The sequence below is a fragment of the Talpa occidentalis genome, unplaced genomic scaffold (assembly GCF_014898055.3).
Source record: "Talpa occidentalis isolate TD23 unplaced genomic scaffold, MPIMG_talOcc4v2.1 talOcc4.12, whole genome shotgun sequence".
Classification (NCBI taxonomy): domain Eukaryota; kingdom Metazoa; phylum Chordata; class Mammalia; order Eulipotyphla; family Talpidae; genus Talpa; species Talpa occidentalis.
In genome coordinates, this window is record NW_023601212.1 from 96458416 (window position 1) to 96475302 (window position 16887).

The window sequence follows — 16887 nt, forward strand, 5'->3', positions numbered from 1 at the left end:
CGGTCTGCTGTGCCATGTGGGTCAGCTCCCTGGCCAGGGATCGAACTGGTGCTGCAATGGCTGCATATAGCTTCAGAGAGCTGAGACTTAACCCTTCTGCCACCAGGGAGGCCTCCAGGGCCAGATCTTGATGCCTCACCAGGTGAGGGGAGCAACAAGCCAACAAAGGCAACGTTGCCCAGTGGCTCTACACATTCCCAGCTTATAACACCAAGGATCTCAAAGTGCACTGTCAGGCAACAAATCCGCCTGTGCTGAGGTCACACACGTCACTGAGAACAGCGAAGCCAGCGTGGAGAGTAGTGCAGCCATCTGCGTAACCCACCCCAAACCAGGCTGAGCCTTGAAGAGTACGAATAGCCAGAAACTGCCAAGAAAATAAAGATGATGAACTCAGGACTCAGATGTGGGAGGACAGCCCAGGGCCATCCAGATGGGAAAGGAGCCAGCTGGGATTTCATCCATGTTTCCGGTGTCCAAAGCCCTCTTGTCTCACCCTGCGCTGCCTCCTAACAGCTACTGATGCCTCAGAAGCTCGTTCTCTCAGTCCATTTAGACTGCTCGAACAGAAAACCATAGACTCAGGGGGGCGGGGAGGGTTGGTAGTTTAAACAAGCATCTAGTTCTCCCTGTTCAGGAGGCCGGTAAGTCCAAGATCAAGGTGCGGGCAGGTCTAGCGTCTGGTGAGACCCACTTTATGAGTCTTGACATGGTGGAGAAGGCAGCACCTTCCTGGCCTAGTCACCTCTCAAAGGCCCCACCTCTAAACACCATCATGTTAGAGGTTAGAATTTCAACACTGTGTATGGGGGAGGCATAAACCCTTGGTCCAAAACATGGACCTTGTATTTCTTTGGACAAGGCTGAGGGAGAACACCCTCTTCTTTTGGAGGGAACTTAGAATGCAAATATATGAAACAACAAAACCCCCACATTGGTCAAGTTTGTGAGAACCTTCGAGAACTTCATATCTCAAATAGAACTTTCACTGCTATCACTGCTTAGGTGTGGGAGCTGCTGTCCAGAGAGCCCATGACCCAGGGAGAAATCATTCAAAGTTAACAGATGAGCGTGAGGAAAGGCAGTTCTTTCACGGAGCTACCTAATATGGTTCCCAGATTAAGGGAAAACCAAGGCAACCAGAAATAGTCTTCTAGACTGACTTCTAGTACTGTTGGGAAATCACAGGTAGTGGGAGAAGATATTTGCATGTCACATTTATCTGTCTTCAAAATACATGAAGAACTCATATAACTCAACAACCACAAACAAACAACCCAATCATCAAATGGGCAAAAGACCTAAATGGACAGGTCTCCAAAGGAGACAGGTTTCCACCGTGGTGGTTTTCCAACTAAATGATATTTTCAAAATAGGGACATTTCCTCGTAATGTGATCTAGCTTATCTTGAGATGGGCTGGGATTTCCAGCAAAGCTAGGTTTGTAAAGGCCACACTGGTCAGGAATCAGGTGCTACCTTAGCTAGAGGAAATGCAAACTGGTCTCCCACCCCCACCCGGCAGGCTACACTCATCACATCACTTGCGATGCCCCCTGCAGGAAAACAAGTGTATGACCCAGTTGTGTGACTGACCTATGAACCATCTCTTATGTTTTTTTCTTTATAGCATTTACCATAACCACCCTCTCCACTTCCCAACCTCCTATCTCCAACAGTCTTCCATTAGTACTGATTCATCAGCCTCCCGCCCTTAATGACCACCCCCACTCCTGATGCACCCTGCATTTCCCTTTTATGCACTGCGTAGATTCCTATACTTTTTCCAAAAATTTTAATTTTTGCATAGAAGAACTGGGGTGCAGGCCAGAGGTGTGGGGGGTGAGAGGATTCACCAGAGACAGAGTGGGGAGAGGAACAGGTGGATGTACTGAAATACACTGCTGAGGGGAGCAGTGGGGAGACAGGAGAGGTCTGCTGCGCCATGTGCGTCAGCTCCCTGGCCAAGGATCAAACTCGGGCCTGTGATAGAGCTGAGACTTAACCCCTAGGCCATGGGGAGGCCCTCTCTCTGATACTCTTTATGATTTACTTATATTTTGCTTGTCTGTTTCACTCTCCTGGAATTTCAACTTCACAAAGACAATATGTACTTTGTCCAAGCAGCTACACCACCACCTGGGACGGTAGGTGCTCAGTAAATATTTGTGGATAGAAAAAAGAGGTTGCTCCCGGGTGTTCCTGCAGATTCTTCTGCCTACCATGGGGCACACCTAGAACCATGGATGTTCAGATTGTACAAGATTACTGCAAGATCATTTCAAATGTTGTCGGCTGCTGTAAAGAAGGCCAAACAGGGTGATGGGTTCATGAGTGATTTTAGAGGGGCCGTCAGGGAAAGCCTCTCCTGGAGAAGTGATGAAGCTGAGACTTGAATGATGAGCCTCCCCGGCCCTGAGAAAAACTCCTTCCCCAGAGGGGCCTGCCCTAGAGCCACAGCCCCAGCTCTCCTTAAAATTTCTGTGAAGCACTGCCCTGGTGTTGTGAACCAAACTATCTCCCTCCAAATCCATACATCAAAGCCCTGACCCCCAGGGTGATTGTAAGGGGTGGGGGGAGAACGGGCCTTTGCTGAGGTAATTAAGGTTAAATGAGGTCATAAGGGTGGGGCCCTGATCCAGCAGGACTGGCATCCTTGTAAGAAAGACAGCAGGGGTGTGTGTGCACAGAGAAAAGATCCTGTGAGGCAACAAGAAGGGGGCCCTTTGCATGTCAGAGGGAGGCCCCCCCAGAAACCAACCCTGCAGACACCTTCATCTTGGACCTCTGCCTCCAGAACTGTGTGAAAAGTCTCTGTAAGCTGCCAGGTCTGCAGTCCTTTGTCAAGATGAGCCTGGTCTGCAATTACCTCACAGACCATCCTAAGAGCCGCCCTGCCGGCTCCTTGTCCCTCCTCTGGCCCAGTCTCTTGCACAGTAACCCCAGTGAACTTCCTAGGTTGCACTTTGGATGAGCCACTCCCAATGAGAGAGTCCCAGTCCTCAAAGAGCAAACTCCTCTGTCTCTCAGGGCGTTCTTTCTTTATGATTTATTTTTATTTATTTATGCACACAAGAACTGGGGTGTAGTCCAAAGGTGGGGGTGGGGTGAGTGGATTCACCAGAGACACAGTGGGGAGCAGAAGAGGCAGATCCACTGAAATGCACTGATGAGGGGAGCAGTGGGGAGACAGGTGAGATCTACTGTGCCATGTGGTTCAGCTACCCTGCCGGGATGGAATTCATGCCTCAGTGGCTGCAGATACCTTGATAGAGCTGAGACTTTAATCCCTGCAGTGCAGTACCCAGGCAACAGCATCTCCAGCCTCAGGGCCTTTGCACTTGCTCTTCCCTCTACCTGGGACCTGATGTCAGGCACTGGGAAGCCTTCCCTCACTTATCTGCCCCCTCCCCTCCCTGTCACATCACCCTGGCTTCCCTTTCTTTCCCTCTCACTGTCCCACATGGTCTTCTCTGTGTTTTGTTGTGTTTTGTTTTGGCCCACTTCCAAACCCACCATGGGGCGGGGGCACTGCCTTGGGCAAGGCTGGGACCGAGCGTAGAACAGGGCCCTGCAATAGGGACACCTAACTGTTGAAAATACAGGTGGATTGGGCCTCCCTGCGGGCGGAAGGGGTTGAACACTGTACGATGAAGCTATCTGCAGCCTCTGCATCACGAGTTCGATCCCCAGCCAGCCAGGGAGCTACCCACATGGCGCAGCAGACCTCTCCTGTCTCCCCGCTGCTCCCCTCAGCAGTGCATTTCAGTCAGTCTGCCTGTTCTGCTCCCCACTCTGTCTCTGGTGAGTCCTCTCACCCCCCGCATCTCTGGCCTGTACCCCAGCTCATAAATAAATAAATAAATCTTTAAAAAAAAAACACAGGTGGCCGGGGCCTGAGGGCCGGGCGCCAGGACTCCGTCTTCCGTCCCACGGCCGCCGCTCGGCCTGAGCTCCCGGCCGGGTCCTCAGCCGGCAAAACCGGCCCGAGGCGGCGGCCCCGCGGCTCCGAGGGCTCCTCCCGGCGGACGGGGGCGCCGCGGGTGGGGTCGGAGCCGAGCCGCGCCCAGGCCCGCGACGGGCCGCACCCCGGGGCGCCCGGGCGGAGGGTCCGCCCTCGGCCTGTCGGCGGCTCCGTCCCGCGGCTCCGCCGGGCCCCGCGCGCGGCCGGGATCCGGGAGGCCGCGGCGCCCCGGCCCGGGGTCCCGCCGCGCGGCCCGACGTGGCGCCACGGCCGCCCCCGGCGCCGACGCTCCGCGCGCAGCCAATGGCCGCGGCTCCCGGGCGGCGGGCGCGGCCTCCGGCCGCCAGAGGGCGCCACGCGGGCCCGGGAGCCGCCGCCGCCGCGGGTCGCCGAGGGGAGCTGCGAGCGAGCGCCCAGGCCGCCGCCGCCCGCCGCCCGCCGCCGGCGCGACCGTCCCCGCAGGTAGGTGCGCCCGCGCCCCCCCGCGCCGCCCCGCGCCCCCCGCGCCCCCCGCCGCGCCCCGCGCCCCCCCGCCCGCGCGCCCCCCCGCCTCGTGCTCGCGCGGCCGTTAACGGACGCGGGGGGAGGGGCGGGTGGGGGAGGGGCGGGGGCCGCGGCCGGGCCGGGGCGGGGGGCGCGGGGCGGGGAGCGCGGGCCGCCGGGCGCCCCCGATCCCGCCGGACGGCCGAGCGCGCAGCCGCGGGGCGGGCGGGGCGCGGCGGGGGCGCGCGGGGGGCGCGGCGGGGGGCGCGGCGGGGGGCGCGGCGGGGGCGCTCGGGGGCCGCCTCTCCCGGCGTCGCGCGCCCCCCGCCCCGCGGGCGCCGCCCCCGGTGACGGCCTCGCCGCGCCCCCCCCTGTGCGCGTCCCGCCCGGGTCGCGGCCCCTCACCCGAAGCTGGGGTGCGCGAGCCGCGGAGCGCCGGGCCCGCGGGTGCGGGATCAGCCCGCGCCTTTGTGTGCGGGCGCGGGGCGCCCGGGGCGGGCGAAGGCGCCTGTGGGGGCGCCGCGTCCGGCGATGCCAGCTTTGGGGTCCCCCCCCCGCGAGGACCTGTCAGTCCCCGCCGGCGCCGGGAGCTGCGGGCGGGCGTGGTCGGGAGCGCGCGGCGCCTGCGCCCTGGGGGCGGCCGCGTCGGGAGTGGGGTGCTCCCGGCGCCCGCGCCCCGCCCGGCCCGGGTTTGGGGTGCGAGGCGGTACCCGCCGAGGCCGTGGTCCGCCCCGCGGTTTGTCTGCGCTGGACCCGCGCCAGCAGGGCCCGCCGGGCGGGGGGCCGGGGCTGGGGGCCGGGGGTCGGGCGGGGGCCGGGCGGGGAGCGGGGGCCGGGGGGGGGGGCGGGGGGCCGGGGGGCGCCCCGCGCCCGCCCCTTTGTGCTCCGCGGGGCCGCTGGAAACCGAAACTCGGCCAGTGGCCGGCGCCGCGCGCTATGGGCCGCCTCGCCCGAGCCCCGCGGGGTGCGGCCGCCCCGGCCCTTCCTGCTTCTGCCGGCGGGTGGGTCCTCGCCCCGGGGCGCGCGGGGACCCCCCTTTCATTCTCAGTTGAACCGAACTGGTGATTGCGCCATGACCAGCTTGTCTTGGTTTGCTGAAGAAGCCAAGTGTGTGGACCGATTCGTGGCTGTTGCATTTCGCCCTGTCTGCTGCCGGCTGGGGCTGGAGTGGCCGGATGAAGGGGCGGCACAGAGTCGGGGCGCGCGTCTCGGGGCTGAGGGGGTCAGCACTGGCGCGTGTTCTGGCCGGAGCTCGGGGCTTCTCTCCCGCCTAGAGGGGAGAGCGCGTGCCGCCCCCTCCCAGCCCCAGACTCTGTCACCTTTTACCATTAAAGATGGGGCTCAAGTATGTTGCCCCACAATATTTATTTATTTATTTATTTGTTTGTTTGTTTGTTTTGTTTGTACAAGCACTGGGTACAGTCAGAAGCGCAGGAGGGTGAGAGAATTCACCAGAGCCAGAGCGGGGAGCAGAGCAGGCAGAAGGACCGAAGTACACTGCTGAGGGGAGCAGCGGGCGGCAGGAGGGGTCTGCGCGCCATGTGGGACCCTCCTCCGGTGGCCGGGGAGCAGCCGGGGATCGAACCGGCGCCGCAGAGGCCGCGGGCAGCTTCGCAACCCAGCGCTCAGGCCCTGCCCCACAATTCTTAATGTCGATTGACTTTGAAACTGCCGGTTTGGGTGGGTTAAGTTGATGTGGCAAGTGGAAAGCATCAGTTACCGTAGGAATCTCAACTCTCGGAACTGGGAGGTAATTTTGGGAGGTTTCGAGGCTTCAGTAAAGGATGTGATAGAAGCAAAACGAGATGTCAGCGCCTGCTGCCTCAGATACTCCAGAATGAAGTTCCCAGAAAAAATATGTTCTGGGGACGCTTGTTTTCCAGCTAATATCTTGAAGTGTTTTGTTTTAGTGAAAACGTCTTTTTTCCAGTTTTGAAGAAAAAATTGTTTTCTCTAAAGTGTGAGGTGTTTGTAAATTAAGAAAAACTTCCAGTTGTTATTTTAGGGGGGGGATATTAAAATATTAATCTAGAAGTTTATAGTGAATGCTTGTGACAATCCACCGATCTTCATTCTCAAAAGAAAAAAAGGCTGATGTGAGGTGATTTTCCTTGACGTAAAGAAACTTAGCAGGTTTGGTCCTACTAAGTCTGCTTTTTTGTTTTGTTATGAGTTTAGCAATGTATTGTTTAGTTAATGTCAATTAATGTCACCTGCCTTGTGAGACTTTGTGGAACCTGTAAGAAAGAAGCAGGTATTTTCTGTTTCACAAATCAGAAAAAAGGAATGTTTGCATTTTATTAGAATGCCCGAATTTGGCAGGATATTAAGCTGGCGCTCTGGAAGACTGGACTACAGGCCTGGGCAAACTGTCTGTCTCTGGGGTTTCCCATCTTTCTCCTTGATTGCTACCCTTGCAGGGTGGGTGGGTGAGGTGGAGCTATGAACCGTGGCGGTGACCTGGCAAAAGTAAGCATTTCCTTTCCTAATGTCGTTTGGTGACATCTCCATCACCACGTTTTTTTTTTTCATTTTTAGTAAAAGGGAAAACTCTCATTAGGATCCTTCTCCTCCTCCCACTACTGTCTGTCTCTGGAGGGTGATAGAACACCCCAGATACTGTTTCACTACTGGGTTTATAGTTGTTGAGGTTGCATTGTAGCCACAGCTTTTATGAAGTGTTACTGCTTGAGCTGACACACTGTTGCAAGACAGAGTTGGCAAGAATGTTACTTTAATTACCTTTCCCTGTTCCTGCCATTATGCAGAGAGGCTTGAGTCTGGGGAGAGACTCCAGTGCAGACCCCTAATTATACTTTTTCACTTGAAACTTAGGAATCCCTTTTTAGGTAAAAATGCAAGCACTGTGCACAATTCCTGGAGCTCTTTCTCTGACGGTATTAGTGCATCTTGTAAGGAAGGCTCTCTGATATTTATTCCCAGTGTCTGACCACATTATGTCAGGGTGGAGCATGCTTCCCCCTAAAGGCATCCCCGGAGTGGCACCCTGCACCCTTGCCTGCTGCATTCCTGCACTTGCCCTGTGCCTTGTGCAGGTTTCTCTAAGTGACAGACAGCCTTGAGCGCGCCGTGCATGCGTGTGTGCGTGCATTTGCTCCAGAAATGTTTCTCTTACACGTCTTTGAAGTGCCCACCCGCCTGGCAGCGCTGTCTTTATGTTTCAGAGTCTGGCCCAGCACCACCCTAACTGCGCTCACCGCCCCATGCAGGAGCGCGGTGGATCATGATGGATGAGAGCGTGGGCTTGGAGCCAGGCTGTCTGGCTTTGAGATCTAGCCATGCCACTTACTGGCTGTGTGATCCTGGGCGGCTTGCATCATTTCTCTGCTTCAGCTTCCTCGTAGTACCCATCTCTTAGGGTTATCATGAGGACTCAGCGACTTAATAAAGGGAAAGCCCTTTAACAAGGCCTGGCGTCGGTTGGAGCAGTGATGGCCGTTATTTCCGTCTGTACAATATGTTGCAGTCAGTTTCACTGCATAGGTCTTTGTCTTCTGTTAGCAGGAGCTAAAGTTATTGCCTAAGACCACATTGTCTCGTTGCTGGTATTGCCCTAGACTTGAATGAGGATGAGTTCCGCCGGGCAGGAGTCAGCACTGAGGGAACTGTGATGATAATCCAGGGTACCCTTCATCCTTCTGGAAACTTCAGAGGGAGTGACACTTCTGAAATCAGCTGATTCCAGAAGAAGGATGTTCCAGCTTGCAAGACTTTGGTTACTTGATAAAATTCATGCATAGTGAGATCAAAACTTCACCCCTTCTGCATCTCCATTTCCTTTTCATTGAAGGAGAGTGTGTCTGACCTGCTTTCTCCGCTGCTGGTGATGAATGAAAATTATCCCCACGCTGCTTCGGGGGCCCCCTGGTTTCAGGTTTTCTTCTCTGTCCCTATCTCCACCTTGTTCCCTTAAAGGTTGGGGGCTGAGCCTACTGTAGCTGGCTCTGCTTGTGCCCCAACATTTCCTGTGGGCATCTTCTTTCTGGGAGCAGTGGTGCCAGATTTTAACTTGGCACGAGTCCTCTCCTTATACTGGCACACATTCATTCTTCCAGTTCAGTAGTGAGCGCCCTGGACCCAATTTGTAAGACAGGCTACGACAGGTCACCCGGGAAAGGGTAAGGAGGGCAGGAGTGGGCTGTGGCCACATCCTTGGGTGCAGGGGAAGGCCTTTGAAGGTGACAGTGAAGGCAGGACCCCAGGGTGAAACGCAGCCAGCACTGTGCAGGCCTGGAACGTGTGTGGTGGGCAGAAGGAACAGCCGGCACAGGGCCCCAGGAGCGGGAGCCCTTGACTTACCTGGGAACCCAGAAGGCTGGTGTGGTGGAGCAGAGCCAGGGAGTCTTCGCAAAGTGGAGCTTTGCGAAGAGAGGTCAGGAAGGGTGACCCAGATGTGGTCAGGGCAGTCAGGAATCTGGATCTCACTCCAAGTCGTGGAGAACCCATTGAAGGATCTTAAGCAGGGATGTGAGTGATGGCCAATTTGTGTTTTTGAAAGCGCATTCCTCTTAGTTCACTGTGGGAAGTGGATGGGAGAGGGGGGTGGGAGGACAGGGCGCTGAGGCAGAGGCAGAGGCAGGGAAGCCGGATATTGCCTCATCCTCGGTGGAGGTGTGTGCCCCAATCCCCGATGGCAGGAGTCTGTGGGAAGTGGCCAGATTTGAGGTGCCTGGTAGGCGCCGTGAGCCAGTTGGCTGGATGTGGAGCACGAGAGGCGGCGAGGGGCCTACCAAGCTTCCGGCTAGAGGTGATTTTGTTACTGAACAGGCCAGATCAGGCAAAGGTTTAGGATGGGGAGGAGGGCATAGGATCAGGCATAGGACCGCCGGCAGTTGGGGGTCCCTTGGTGAAGTGGTGAAGGTCAGAGCCTGGGGCACTGTGGGTAGGTCGGGACATTTGGTATAACTACCTGGGTCGAAGCCACAGGTAGACACAGAAGCCCCTGCGCGCCACAGGTGAGCTTGCGCTTCAGTGTAGAGCAGACGGGCCTTTCTGCCTGGGATGTTTGGGCAGCTGGATGGCAGTTCAGGAGGGAGATGTGTGTATCGCCACATCACTACTTGCAGTAAAATGGTGGATCAGATAAAAAACAAATTTATTGCCTACGACTCTTCCTAGGCAAAAAGAAAAAAAAAAAAACCAAAAAAAAACCATGAAAAATTGTTTTGTAATCACAGAGAGGAGAATGTATTTCTGAGTATGTCAGAATCCAGCAGCCATAAAGAAAAACATCCATAAGCTCAGCTGCTTAAAACATAAAAGGTCTGCTGTCAAGTACCGTAATCAGAGTCAAAAGATTGACATAAAATTGGAGAAATATTAACAGCACCACAAAGGACTACTTTCCGCAACATGTAAAGAGCTTCCAGAAATAAAAGCTCAACCTGGGAAGAAAGTGGGCAGAGGAAATGAGCAAAGACTTCAAGGCACATGCTGACTAGTGGATCTTAATTCTGAAAAGTCGTCCAGCCTCTGACGAAAACCCTGAGCACGCAGGGCCCCGCCGCAGGGCCGCACTTTTTCTCACAGCCCTGATGGACCGCGGGCAGTTGGGGGTCCCTTGGTGAAGTGGTGAAGGTCAGAGCCCGGGGCACTGTGGGGAGGTCGGGACATTTGGTATAACTTGGCAATAGCTGGTACAACAAACAAATGCATCTGTCCTGCATCATACAGAAATACTTCAAAGATACACATACAGGAAGCATCCTGTGTGCCTGGTGAACTTTTAAGATTGGAAACAACCAAAACACCCATTGCCAGGAGCACAATCATATCACAGTACCGGGCTGTGGAAGATAAAGCTGCTTTCTATGTACTGATAAGGAGTGACCTCCAAAGTCAGGACCCACGTGAAAAAAGCAAGGTGCAGAATGTGTTAGGAGCCCCAGTGTATTTTTAAAAGCAGCACATGCACAGGATATTTTTAACCTTTTATTTTTGAAATAATCCTAGACTTAACAGGAAATTGCAAAAGTAGTGTATAATCTGTGAACCCTTCATTGCCACCCCTCCTCCCCCCCCCCACCCCAGTGCCATCTTACATAACCGCAATATCAAAGCCAGGAAACTGGCATGGTTTAACACTGGCAACCAAACTGCAGTTTTTTACACATGCTCCTGTGTGTCCCTGTGTGTGTGCGTGCATGCATGTGTGCAGTTTCATCTTATGCATAGATTCATGTAATTACCACCACAATCAGGAAAACTGTCTTTTTCAGGACTTGTGGAGATTGGTAGCCCTGGGTGATTTGCCTTCGGATGGGTGATTTGCCTTCAGGATGGATAAATGGGTCAGACTTGGCAAGGATACTTTCCTTTTCACTGTCATTGCAATACAACTTTAAGCGTGTGTATAGTTGAGACATCCATGTACAACTGTCACTTAGGCAGCGGGTGTAGACTCTGCCTGAGGGTGGGTGTGGGGACTTGGCAGGGTGCTAAGCTAGGGTAGGGAGCCTCTGGGCAATGTAGAAGGCCTCCAGGAGAGACATTGGGGAGCAGCAGGAGTCGGTGAAGCTCTTGCTCCTGCATTTCGAGGTCTACTGGAGACAGAACCCAGGATCAAGGAGGAAGTGGTCACTGGTCATGTACTGCTGAGTATGAATACGTGGCTTTATAACATTTTCCCTCCCTTTAAAATGGAAGCCAGCTCTAACTGGATCCAAGAATGGTGGGGGAAAAATCAGAACAGTGGCTGCCTGGGTGCGGTGGGGCAGGGGCTGGCTGGGGAGCAGTGGGGGCAGGGACAGAGTGACCATCGTGTTCTCCATCTTCATCGTGGTCTGGATGACATGGGTGTGCCATTCGTCAAGTGCCTTAAAATTTGCACATTATACCTTAAAAACCATAAATAAATATTGAATTCTGCTTATGTATGTAGAAGTATTTCATGGTGGATTATAATTGATGTCTGTAATCCACTTTGCAATTTATCAAAATAATAAGGTGGACTGATGGGTGCACAGAAGGATGGGTGGATGATAAAAGTGAGCATATGTGATAATAGAATTAATTAATTGTAGAGTATGCACATTTATATTAATTGTAGAGTATGCACATTTATATGTATGTGGTGTCCATTGTGGGAAAAAAATCAAATTTACTGTCTGTGTAAACATTCCCATATTTTTGGGAAAAAAACAACTTGAAAGACTCTGTCATTATTTTAAAATGTCATCTGATTTTATATTCCCAAATCTCTAAATATGTAAAGAGGCCTGAATTGCTTCATTCTCATTTCTTTTAATCACTTACTTGACCTGTCAGTTCTTTGCCTCGTGACCTGTCAGTTCTTTGCCTTTGTCCCTAATAGGTTCAAGGTTTTCTAGCACTTTCTGAGGGAATAGCACTATGGCTATTAACTTGTTGGATTATCATTGCTCAGAAGTCCCTTTTTAGCCTACAGATGTACTTTCTGAGTGAACCTCAAACTAACCCCCGCCTCATCTGGACGAGGTGGGGGAGGCCTGTCCCTCCCTGAAGGGAGGGCTTTTGGCTTCCTGTTCTTTTGTCCCTGCTGTGTCCTCACTGCCATCGTGCCCCCCCCACCCCAAGAGTTTGGCTCTGGGTGCCTCTGAGCTCGGAAGTTCTGACTCTAAACTGGCCTGTTTTAAATAAAGCAGAAAGAATAAAAACCTGATGGCCCTGGAGCTCATCTTTCCCACAAAGGGCTCAGGCTACATAGACTTTTGAAAAAATACCTTTTCCCCAGAGATAACTCATTAACAAGGTTCCTTCTCCCTCCAAAGTTTTAAGACATGCAATAAAAAGACACTGTCCCCTGCCCTGGTTCTCTAGCATCCCTGTGATTTTCTGTGATTCTTCCTGGGCCTCTTTGGTGTATACACAAGCAATTATGCCCCCCCCCCCCATCATTTGTGGACACTTGGATCTTACCACTCCCTTCCCTTGCCCCCCATCCCCTGCATATTTCGTTCAGTCATTTCCTTTTTGATAGATGTTGACTTAATGTCTTTCAGTCCTTTTCTGTTACAAATAGTGCCTCCTTAAATAACTTTGTACACATGCGTGTGCATTTAAAAGTTGTTGGTGGGAATGGTGAGGCCTGCAGGGGTGAGGAGATGCCCATGTACCTGCCCCCAGTTACTGTGTTCCTGGAGCTCTTGTTTCATTTCTACCTGTTCATCCCCCGGCAGGACTGTCCTCAAAACAAGTTCCAGAAATGCCATTTTGTTTCAGCATCGTGGGGGCTTTTCACTTTGGAAACTTTTCACTTTGGAAAGTTTCAAACATACACCAAGTAGAGAGAAACCCCCCTCTTTACTGCCAGCTAACATCCTACCCTTTCATTTCCATCCCCCACCCCCCATTTTTCAAGTGACTGTATTTTAAGGCAAGGCCCAAATTTCATATCCTTTCACCTGTAAACACGTGAGTGGAGGAAGAGATCAACTTTTAAGTATAAGAAAAAAAGAATCAGAATGGACAATACTTAGATATGAAAAGAATCAGGAGCTGTTATTAACCTCCATCCCCACCGCCACCCTGCCTTACTTTTAAAAAGGTAGCTTCAAAGATAACTCTTCACATGGTAAGCAATAATGAAACCAAAAAAATCTCAGCTATGTGCTTGAAATAGTTGTGCAATGTTCCTGTCACGTGGTTTCTGTGATAAGATGTCTTCTGAGGTTTAGATCTCAGCAGTTCTCAACTGAGGGTCACTCCTGCCCCTGCCCCTCCACACCCACCCCCCTCTACCATTCAACAATGTTGGGGAAATTTCTGGTTGTTACATGGGGGTGAGGAGGTTGATGCTACTGGCATCTAGTGGGTGGAGGTCAGGGATGCTGCTAACGCGCTGTAACGCACAGTACAGCTTCATAATAAGGATTTCTCTGGTGCACACTGAGACTGAGAAACCCTCATTTAGGACATTGAAAGACAAGGTTTCATCACAGATCTCTTTGCTGTGGTTCTTCCCCCTTAGCTCCATGCTGGGAACTGCCTAACGACCGTTAATTAGTGGGGTAGATACAGCAGCACTGACCTGTGTTGACATGAGCAAGTGTACACTGAAGGGAAACCCTTACCTTCCAGAAGATTCCAGTGGAAGTGGTTTCACTTAGAGCTTTACTCTAGCAGTTGTAAAAGAAGGGTTATTTCAGAAGTTTGTATAAGAAAATATGTAGAGGGTTCAGATTCTCCCCGAGGAGCCATGCTCCCTCAGGCAGGCGGATGTGCGACCTTTTTACTTCTGGAGCATTTCCAGGAGCCAAACAAGGCCCGGACTGTTCTCATGGCAGCTTAGCCAGTGTGTGTGGACAGGGAAGGAGGGGAGAGGAGGGAGAGGCAGGAGAGGGATGACTCTTTCATGGAGATTACCTCGGAGAAGCTACAGAATCTGCATGGCTGTTCAGCCTGGAGCCCTTCTGCTTGACCACAGGGCCACAAAGAGCTGGGGGTGGGGAGTTGCAGGGGAGGGAGGCACCTGGACTCATCAGAGTCAAGTCAGCAGAGGTGGACCTACCCACAACTGACTGTGTGACTGGACTTCAATTATGGGTGTTTTCACTGGGGTTCGGCAACCTTATGCAATGTTGTGCCTTTCTTTCTTTCCAGGCCCTTCGTTTAGAAAGTGGATGTGCGGGGTAACATGTCCTGTGTGTCCGAGGAGAGAAGAAAAAGGCAGCAGAACATTAAGGAAGGACTGCAGTTCATACAGTAAGCGCTTCCTCTGGCCCAGGGCACTTGCAGGCGGTGTCTGTTTTGTGAGATTCCGAAGTCTCTAGTCCTGTTAGTTTGTGTGAGGAAACTGATATTTCTGTCCCAACACTGTTTTCTGCTCTGGTACATTTTGTAAGGTTAAAATCCTTTAGTAGCCCCGAAAATGTTAGACTGAGGAATTTGAACCCAGTGTCATCAGAGCAGTTCCCGTGAATGGAAAGTGGCTGAGAAGGCACCTCTGTGGCTTTGCAGTGCACGCCTGGCCACGAAGCTGGCCTCTCCCCGCCTGCCGAAGCTGGCCCCTAGGAGACCGCCTGCTCTAGGCCCAGGCCCTGGCTCATCCCGCGCAGGGACCTTCTCCTCTGCCTCAGCCGACTGAAGCAAACAGTCTTAGTGGTTTCTAGTATTGTAAAACCTTTTTGGCTTTTGAAGGATCCAGACCCTCTTTTAGTACAAGCAGATTTGAATGGAAAATGATGTACTTAGTCCAAAAACTGCAAGGAGTGGGTTTAGATTTTTTTTTTTACCGAGCAGAGTTACATGTAAATAATGTCAGTAAGGTGAAGTGTCTTTTTTGCGGGCTTGAGCCCGTGGCAAGCTCGTGGAACCTCAGTTTCATGATGACTTCTGGGTGGGCAAAGCCTGACAGGAGCCTGATGATGACCGCTGATCTGTTTCTCCTCAGGTCACCGCTGTCGTACCCCGGGACTCAGGAGCAGTATGCGGTAATGACTGGGAATAGGTGCAGCCCATGGCAAGGGGCTGTGCGGAGCGTGGCAGCACATGGGTCCAGTACCCGCCGTGCAGGAGCCTGAGGGAGCCCAGCACTGCCTGTGCCTGGCGCTCTGTCCCACCTGCATGCGTGGGGAGTGCAGACCCATGCAGCCCAGAGCCTGGGGTGTCACCATGTGTGTTTCCACAATGCCAGCAACCCCGCCTGCGGGAACGCTGTGTGGTGTCCTCGGACAGTTGTGCTGGGTCTTCTTTATGGCTCCAGTGTAGTTCTGAATTAATTCACTTTTTGAGCCCCTCAAAAGTTACTTCTTTTTTTCCCATTTTAAAAGGACAGGCTTATTAGGAAAAGGAGAAAGGAAAAAAGAGGTGCCTGCATAGACACGAGTGGGCAGTCTTAGGACAAGAATTGCCTTGAAAATTCCTTTTTTTTTTAAAATTGTGCATAGAACTGGGGCATAGGTCAGAGGCGCGGGGGGTGAGAGGATTCACCAGAGACAGAGTGGGGAGCAGAACAGGCAGACTGACTGAAATACACTGCCGAGGGGAGCAGCAGGCGAGATAGGAGAGGTCTGCTGTGACATGTGAGTTGCTTCCTGGTCGGCTGGGGATCGAACTCATGCGGCAGAGGCTGTGGATTGCTTCATAGTGTGGTGCTAAACCCCTTGCACCACCAGGGAGGCCCCACTTCTGAAGTTTTAGATCCAAAAATGAAAATGAACTCGTATTCCTTAGTGTGCTTCACGTGGTGACCTTCTTTTTTCAGGTTTACTTACGTGCTCTTGTGAGAAATCTTTTTAACGAAGGAAATGATGTTTATCGGGAAGGTGATTGGAACAACTCGATAAGCCAGTACACAGAAGCTTTGCACATAGCTGATTATGCAAAGTCCGAAGAGATTTTAATCCCTAAAGAAATCATTGAAAAACTACATGTAAATCGTATTGCTTGTTACTCTAATATGGTGAGTGGTCATTTTTAAAACAATGATTCTGGAGAGAAAAGTGTTTGCAATAACATACCTAACACATTAATAAAAGTTTTCTAATTAATCAGTTTTTTAATTTGAGGTTTTTAAGAGCCATACTAGCTGCTTTTAGAGTAGCCTGAAACTTTCAATGTTAACTTTGGACATATGTTTGGGATTTTGAAAATAACTTGTTTCTGTTACTCGGTCCTTGGAGAGTCGCACTGACGCTGGCTGGCCTGGGTCTGCCCACCAGAACGCTGCCTGGGAAGGGACTCTCGGTCTCCTGCTGACCGTTTGTGACTCATCAAGATTCAATTAGTCCTTCTAGCAGCATTTTTAGTACAAAACAGTAATTAGCCTTCAACAGAATTAACGCAAGTTTTCCGCATTTCTGATCTTGAACAACAGGGCTTTGAAGTGCCTGGGTCCACACTTACCGGGAGTTTTTTTCTAACTGGTTTTGCATTCACGGATTTAGCCAGTCTCTGGTGTGGGCTGGTTGAATCCCAGAAAAGGGGCCTGTGCTTATGGAGCGCCAATTCTGAACTATATGAGGTTCTGGACCCGGTGGGGCATGGGCACCCCAATTCCAGTTGTTCAAGGGCCAAGTCTTGTGATGTGCTTACAGTGTTCACTGTGGACATTCAGTAAAGTTTAAGCATGAATTTAAGAAATGCTGTGTTGTCACGTTGTTCTGTACTAGTGAACATTCATTGATGATTTATTTTGTTTTCTCTTTTCCTCATCACTTCCTCATCCTTTGCCATTTGTGTGGTCCAGAGAGAATCACCACAGAGAGAGGGCAGGAGAGTGACCCTGGGGGCCCCAGTCTGGACAGTTTTATTTCTTAAAGACCTGGGACCTCTGGTCCTATGTTACCTTCTGTCTGACTGGGGTAGGGGCACATGGGTGTCTATGATCTCTTCTCTACTTCTATGTGTTTGAAATTTCATAATGAAAATGATTCTGGAAAGAAAAATAAGGCCGCTGACTTTGAGTTTAAACCGGGGGTGATAGACTGAGGCCTTGCGTTT

The 16887-nt window shown here is 52.2% G+C and overlaps 1 protein-coding gene across 1 annotated transcript in view; it reads left to right on the forward strand.

Annotated features, from left to right (window-relative positions):
• The first annotated feature begins 4385 nt into the window (after window positions 1–4385).
• ZC3H7A (zinc finger CCCH-type containing 7A) overlaps window positions 4386–16887 on the forward strand; it is a 31158-nt gene continuing 18656 nt past the window's right edge. The window contains exons 1-4 of the mRNA XM_037507591.2: window positions 4386–4425; window positions 14047–14148; window positions 14837–14876; window positions 15650–15847. Coding sequence (XP_037363488.1) covers window positions 14081–14148; window positions 14837–14876; window positions 15650–15847 — 306 coding nt within the window. The 5' untranslated portion in view covers window positions 4386–4425; window positions 14047–14080. The remainder of the gene's footprint in view (window positions 4426–14046; window positions 14149–14836; window positions 14877–15649; window positions 15848–16887) is intronic.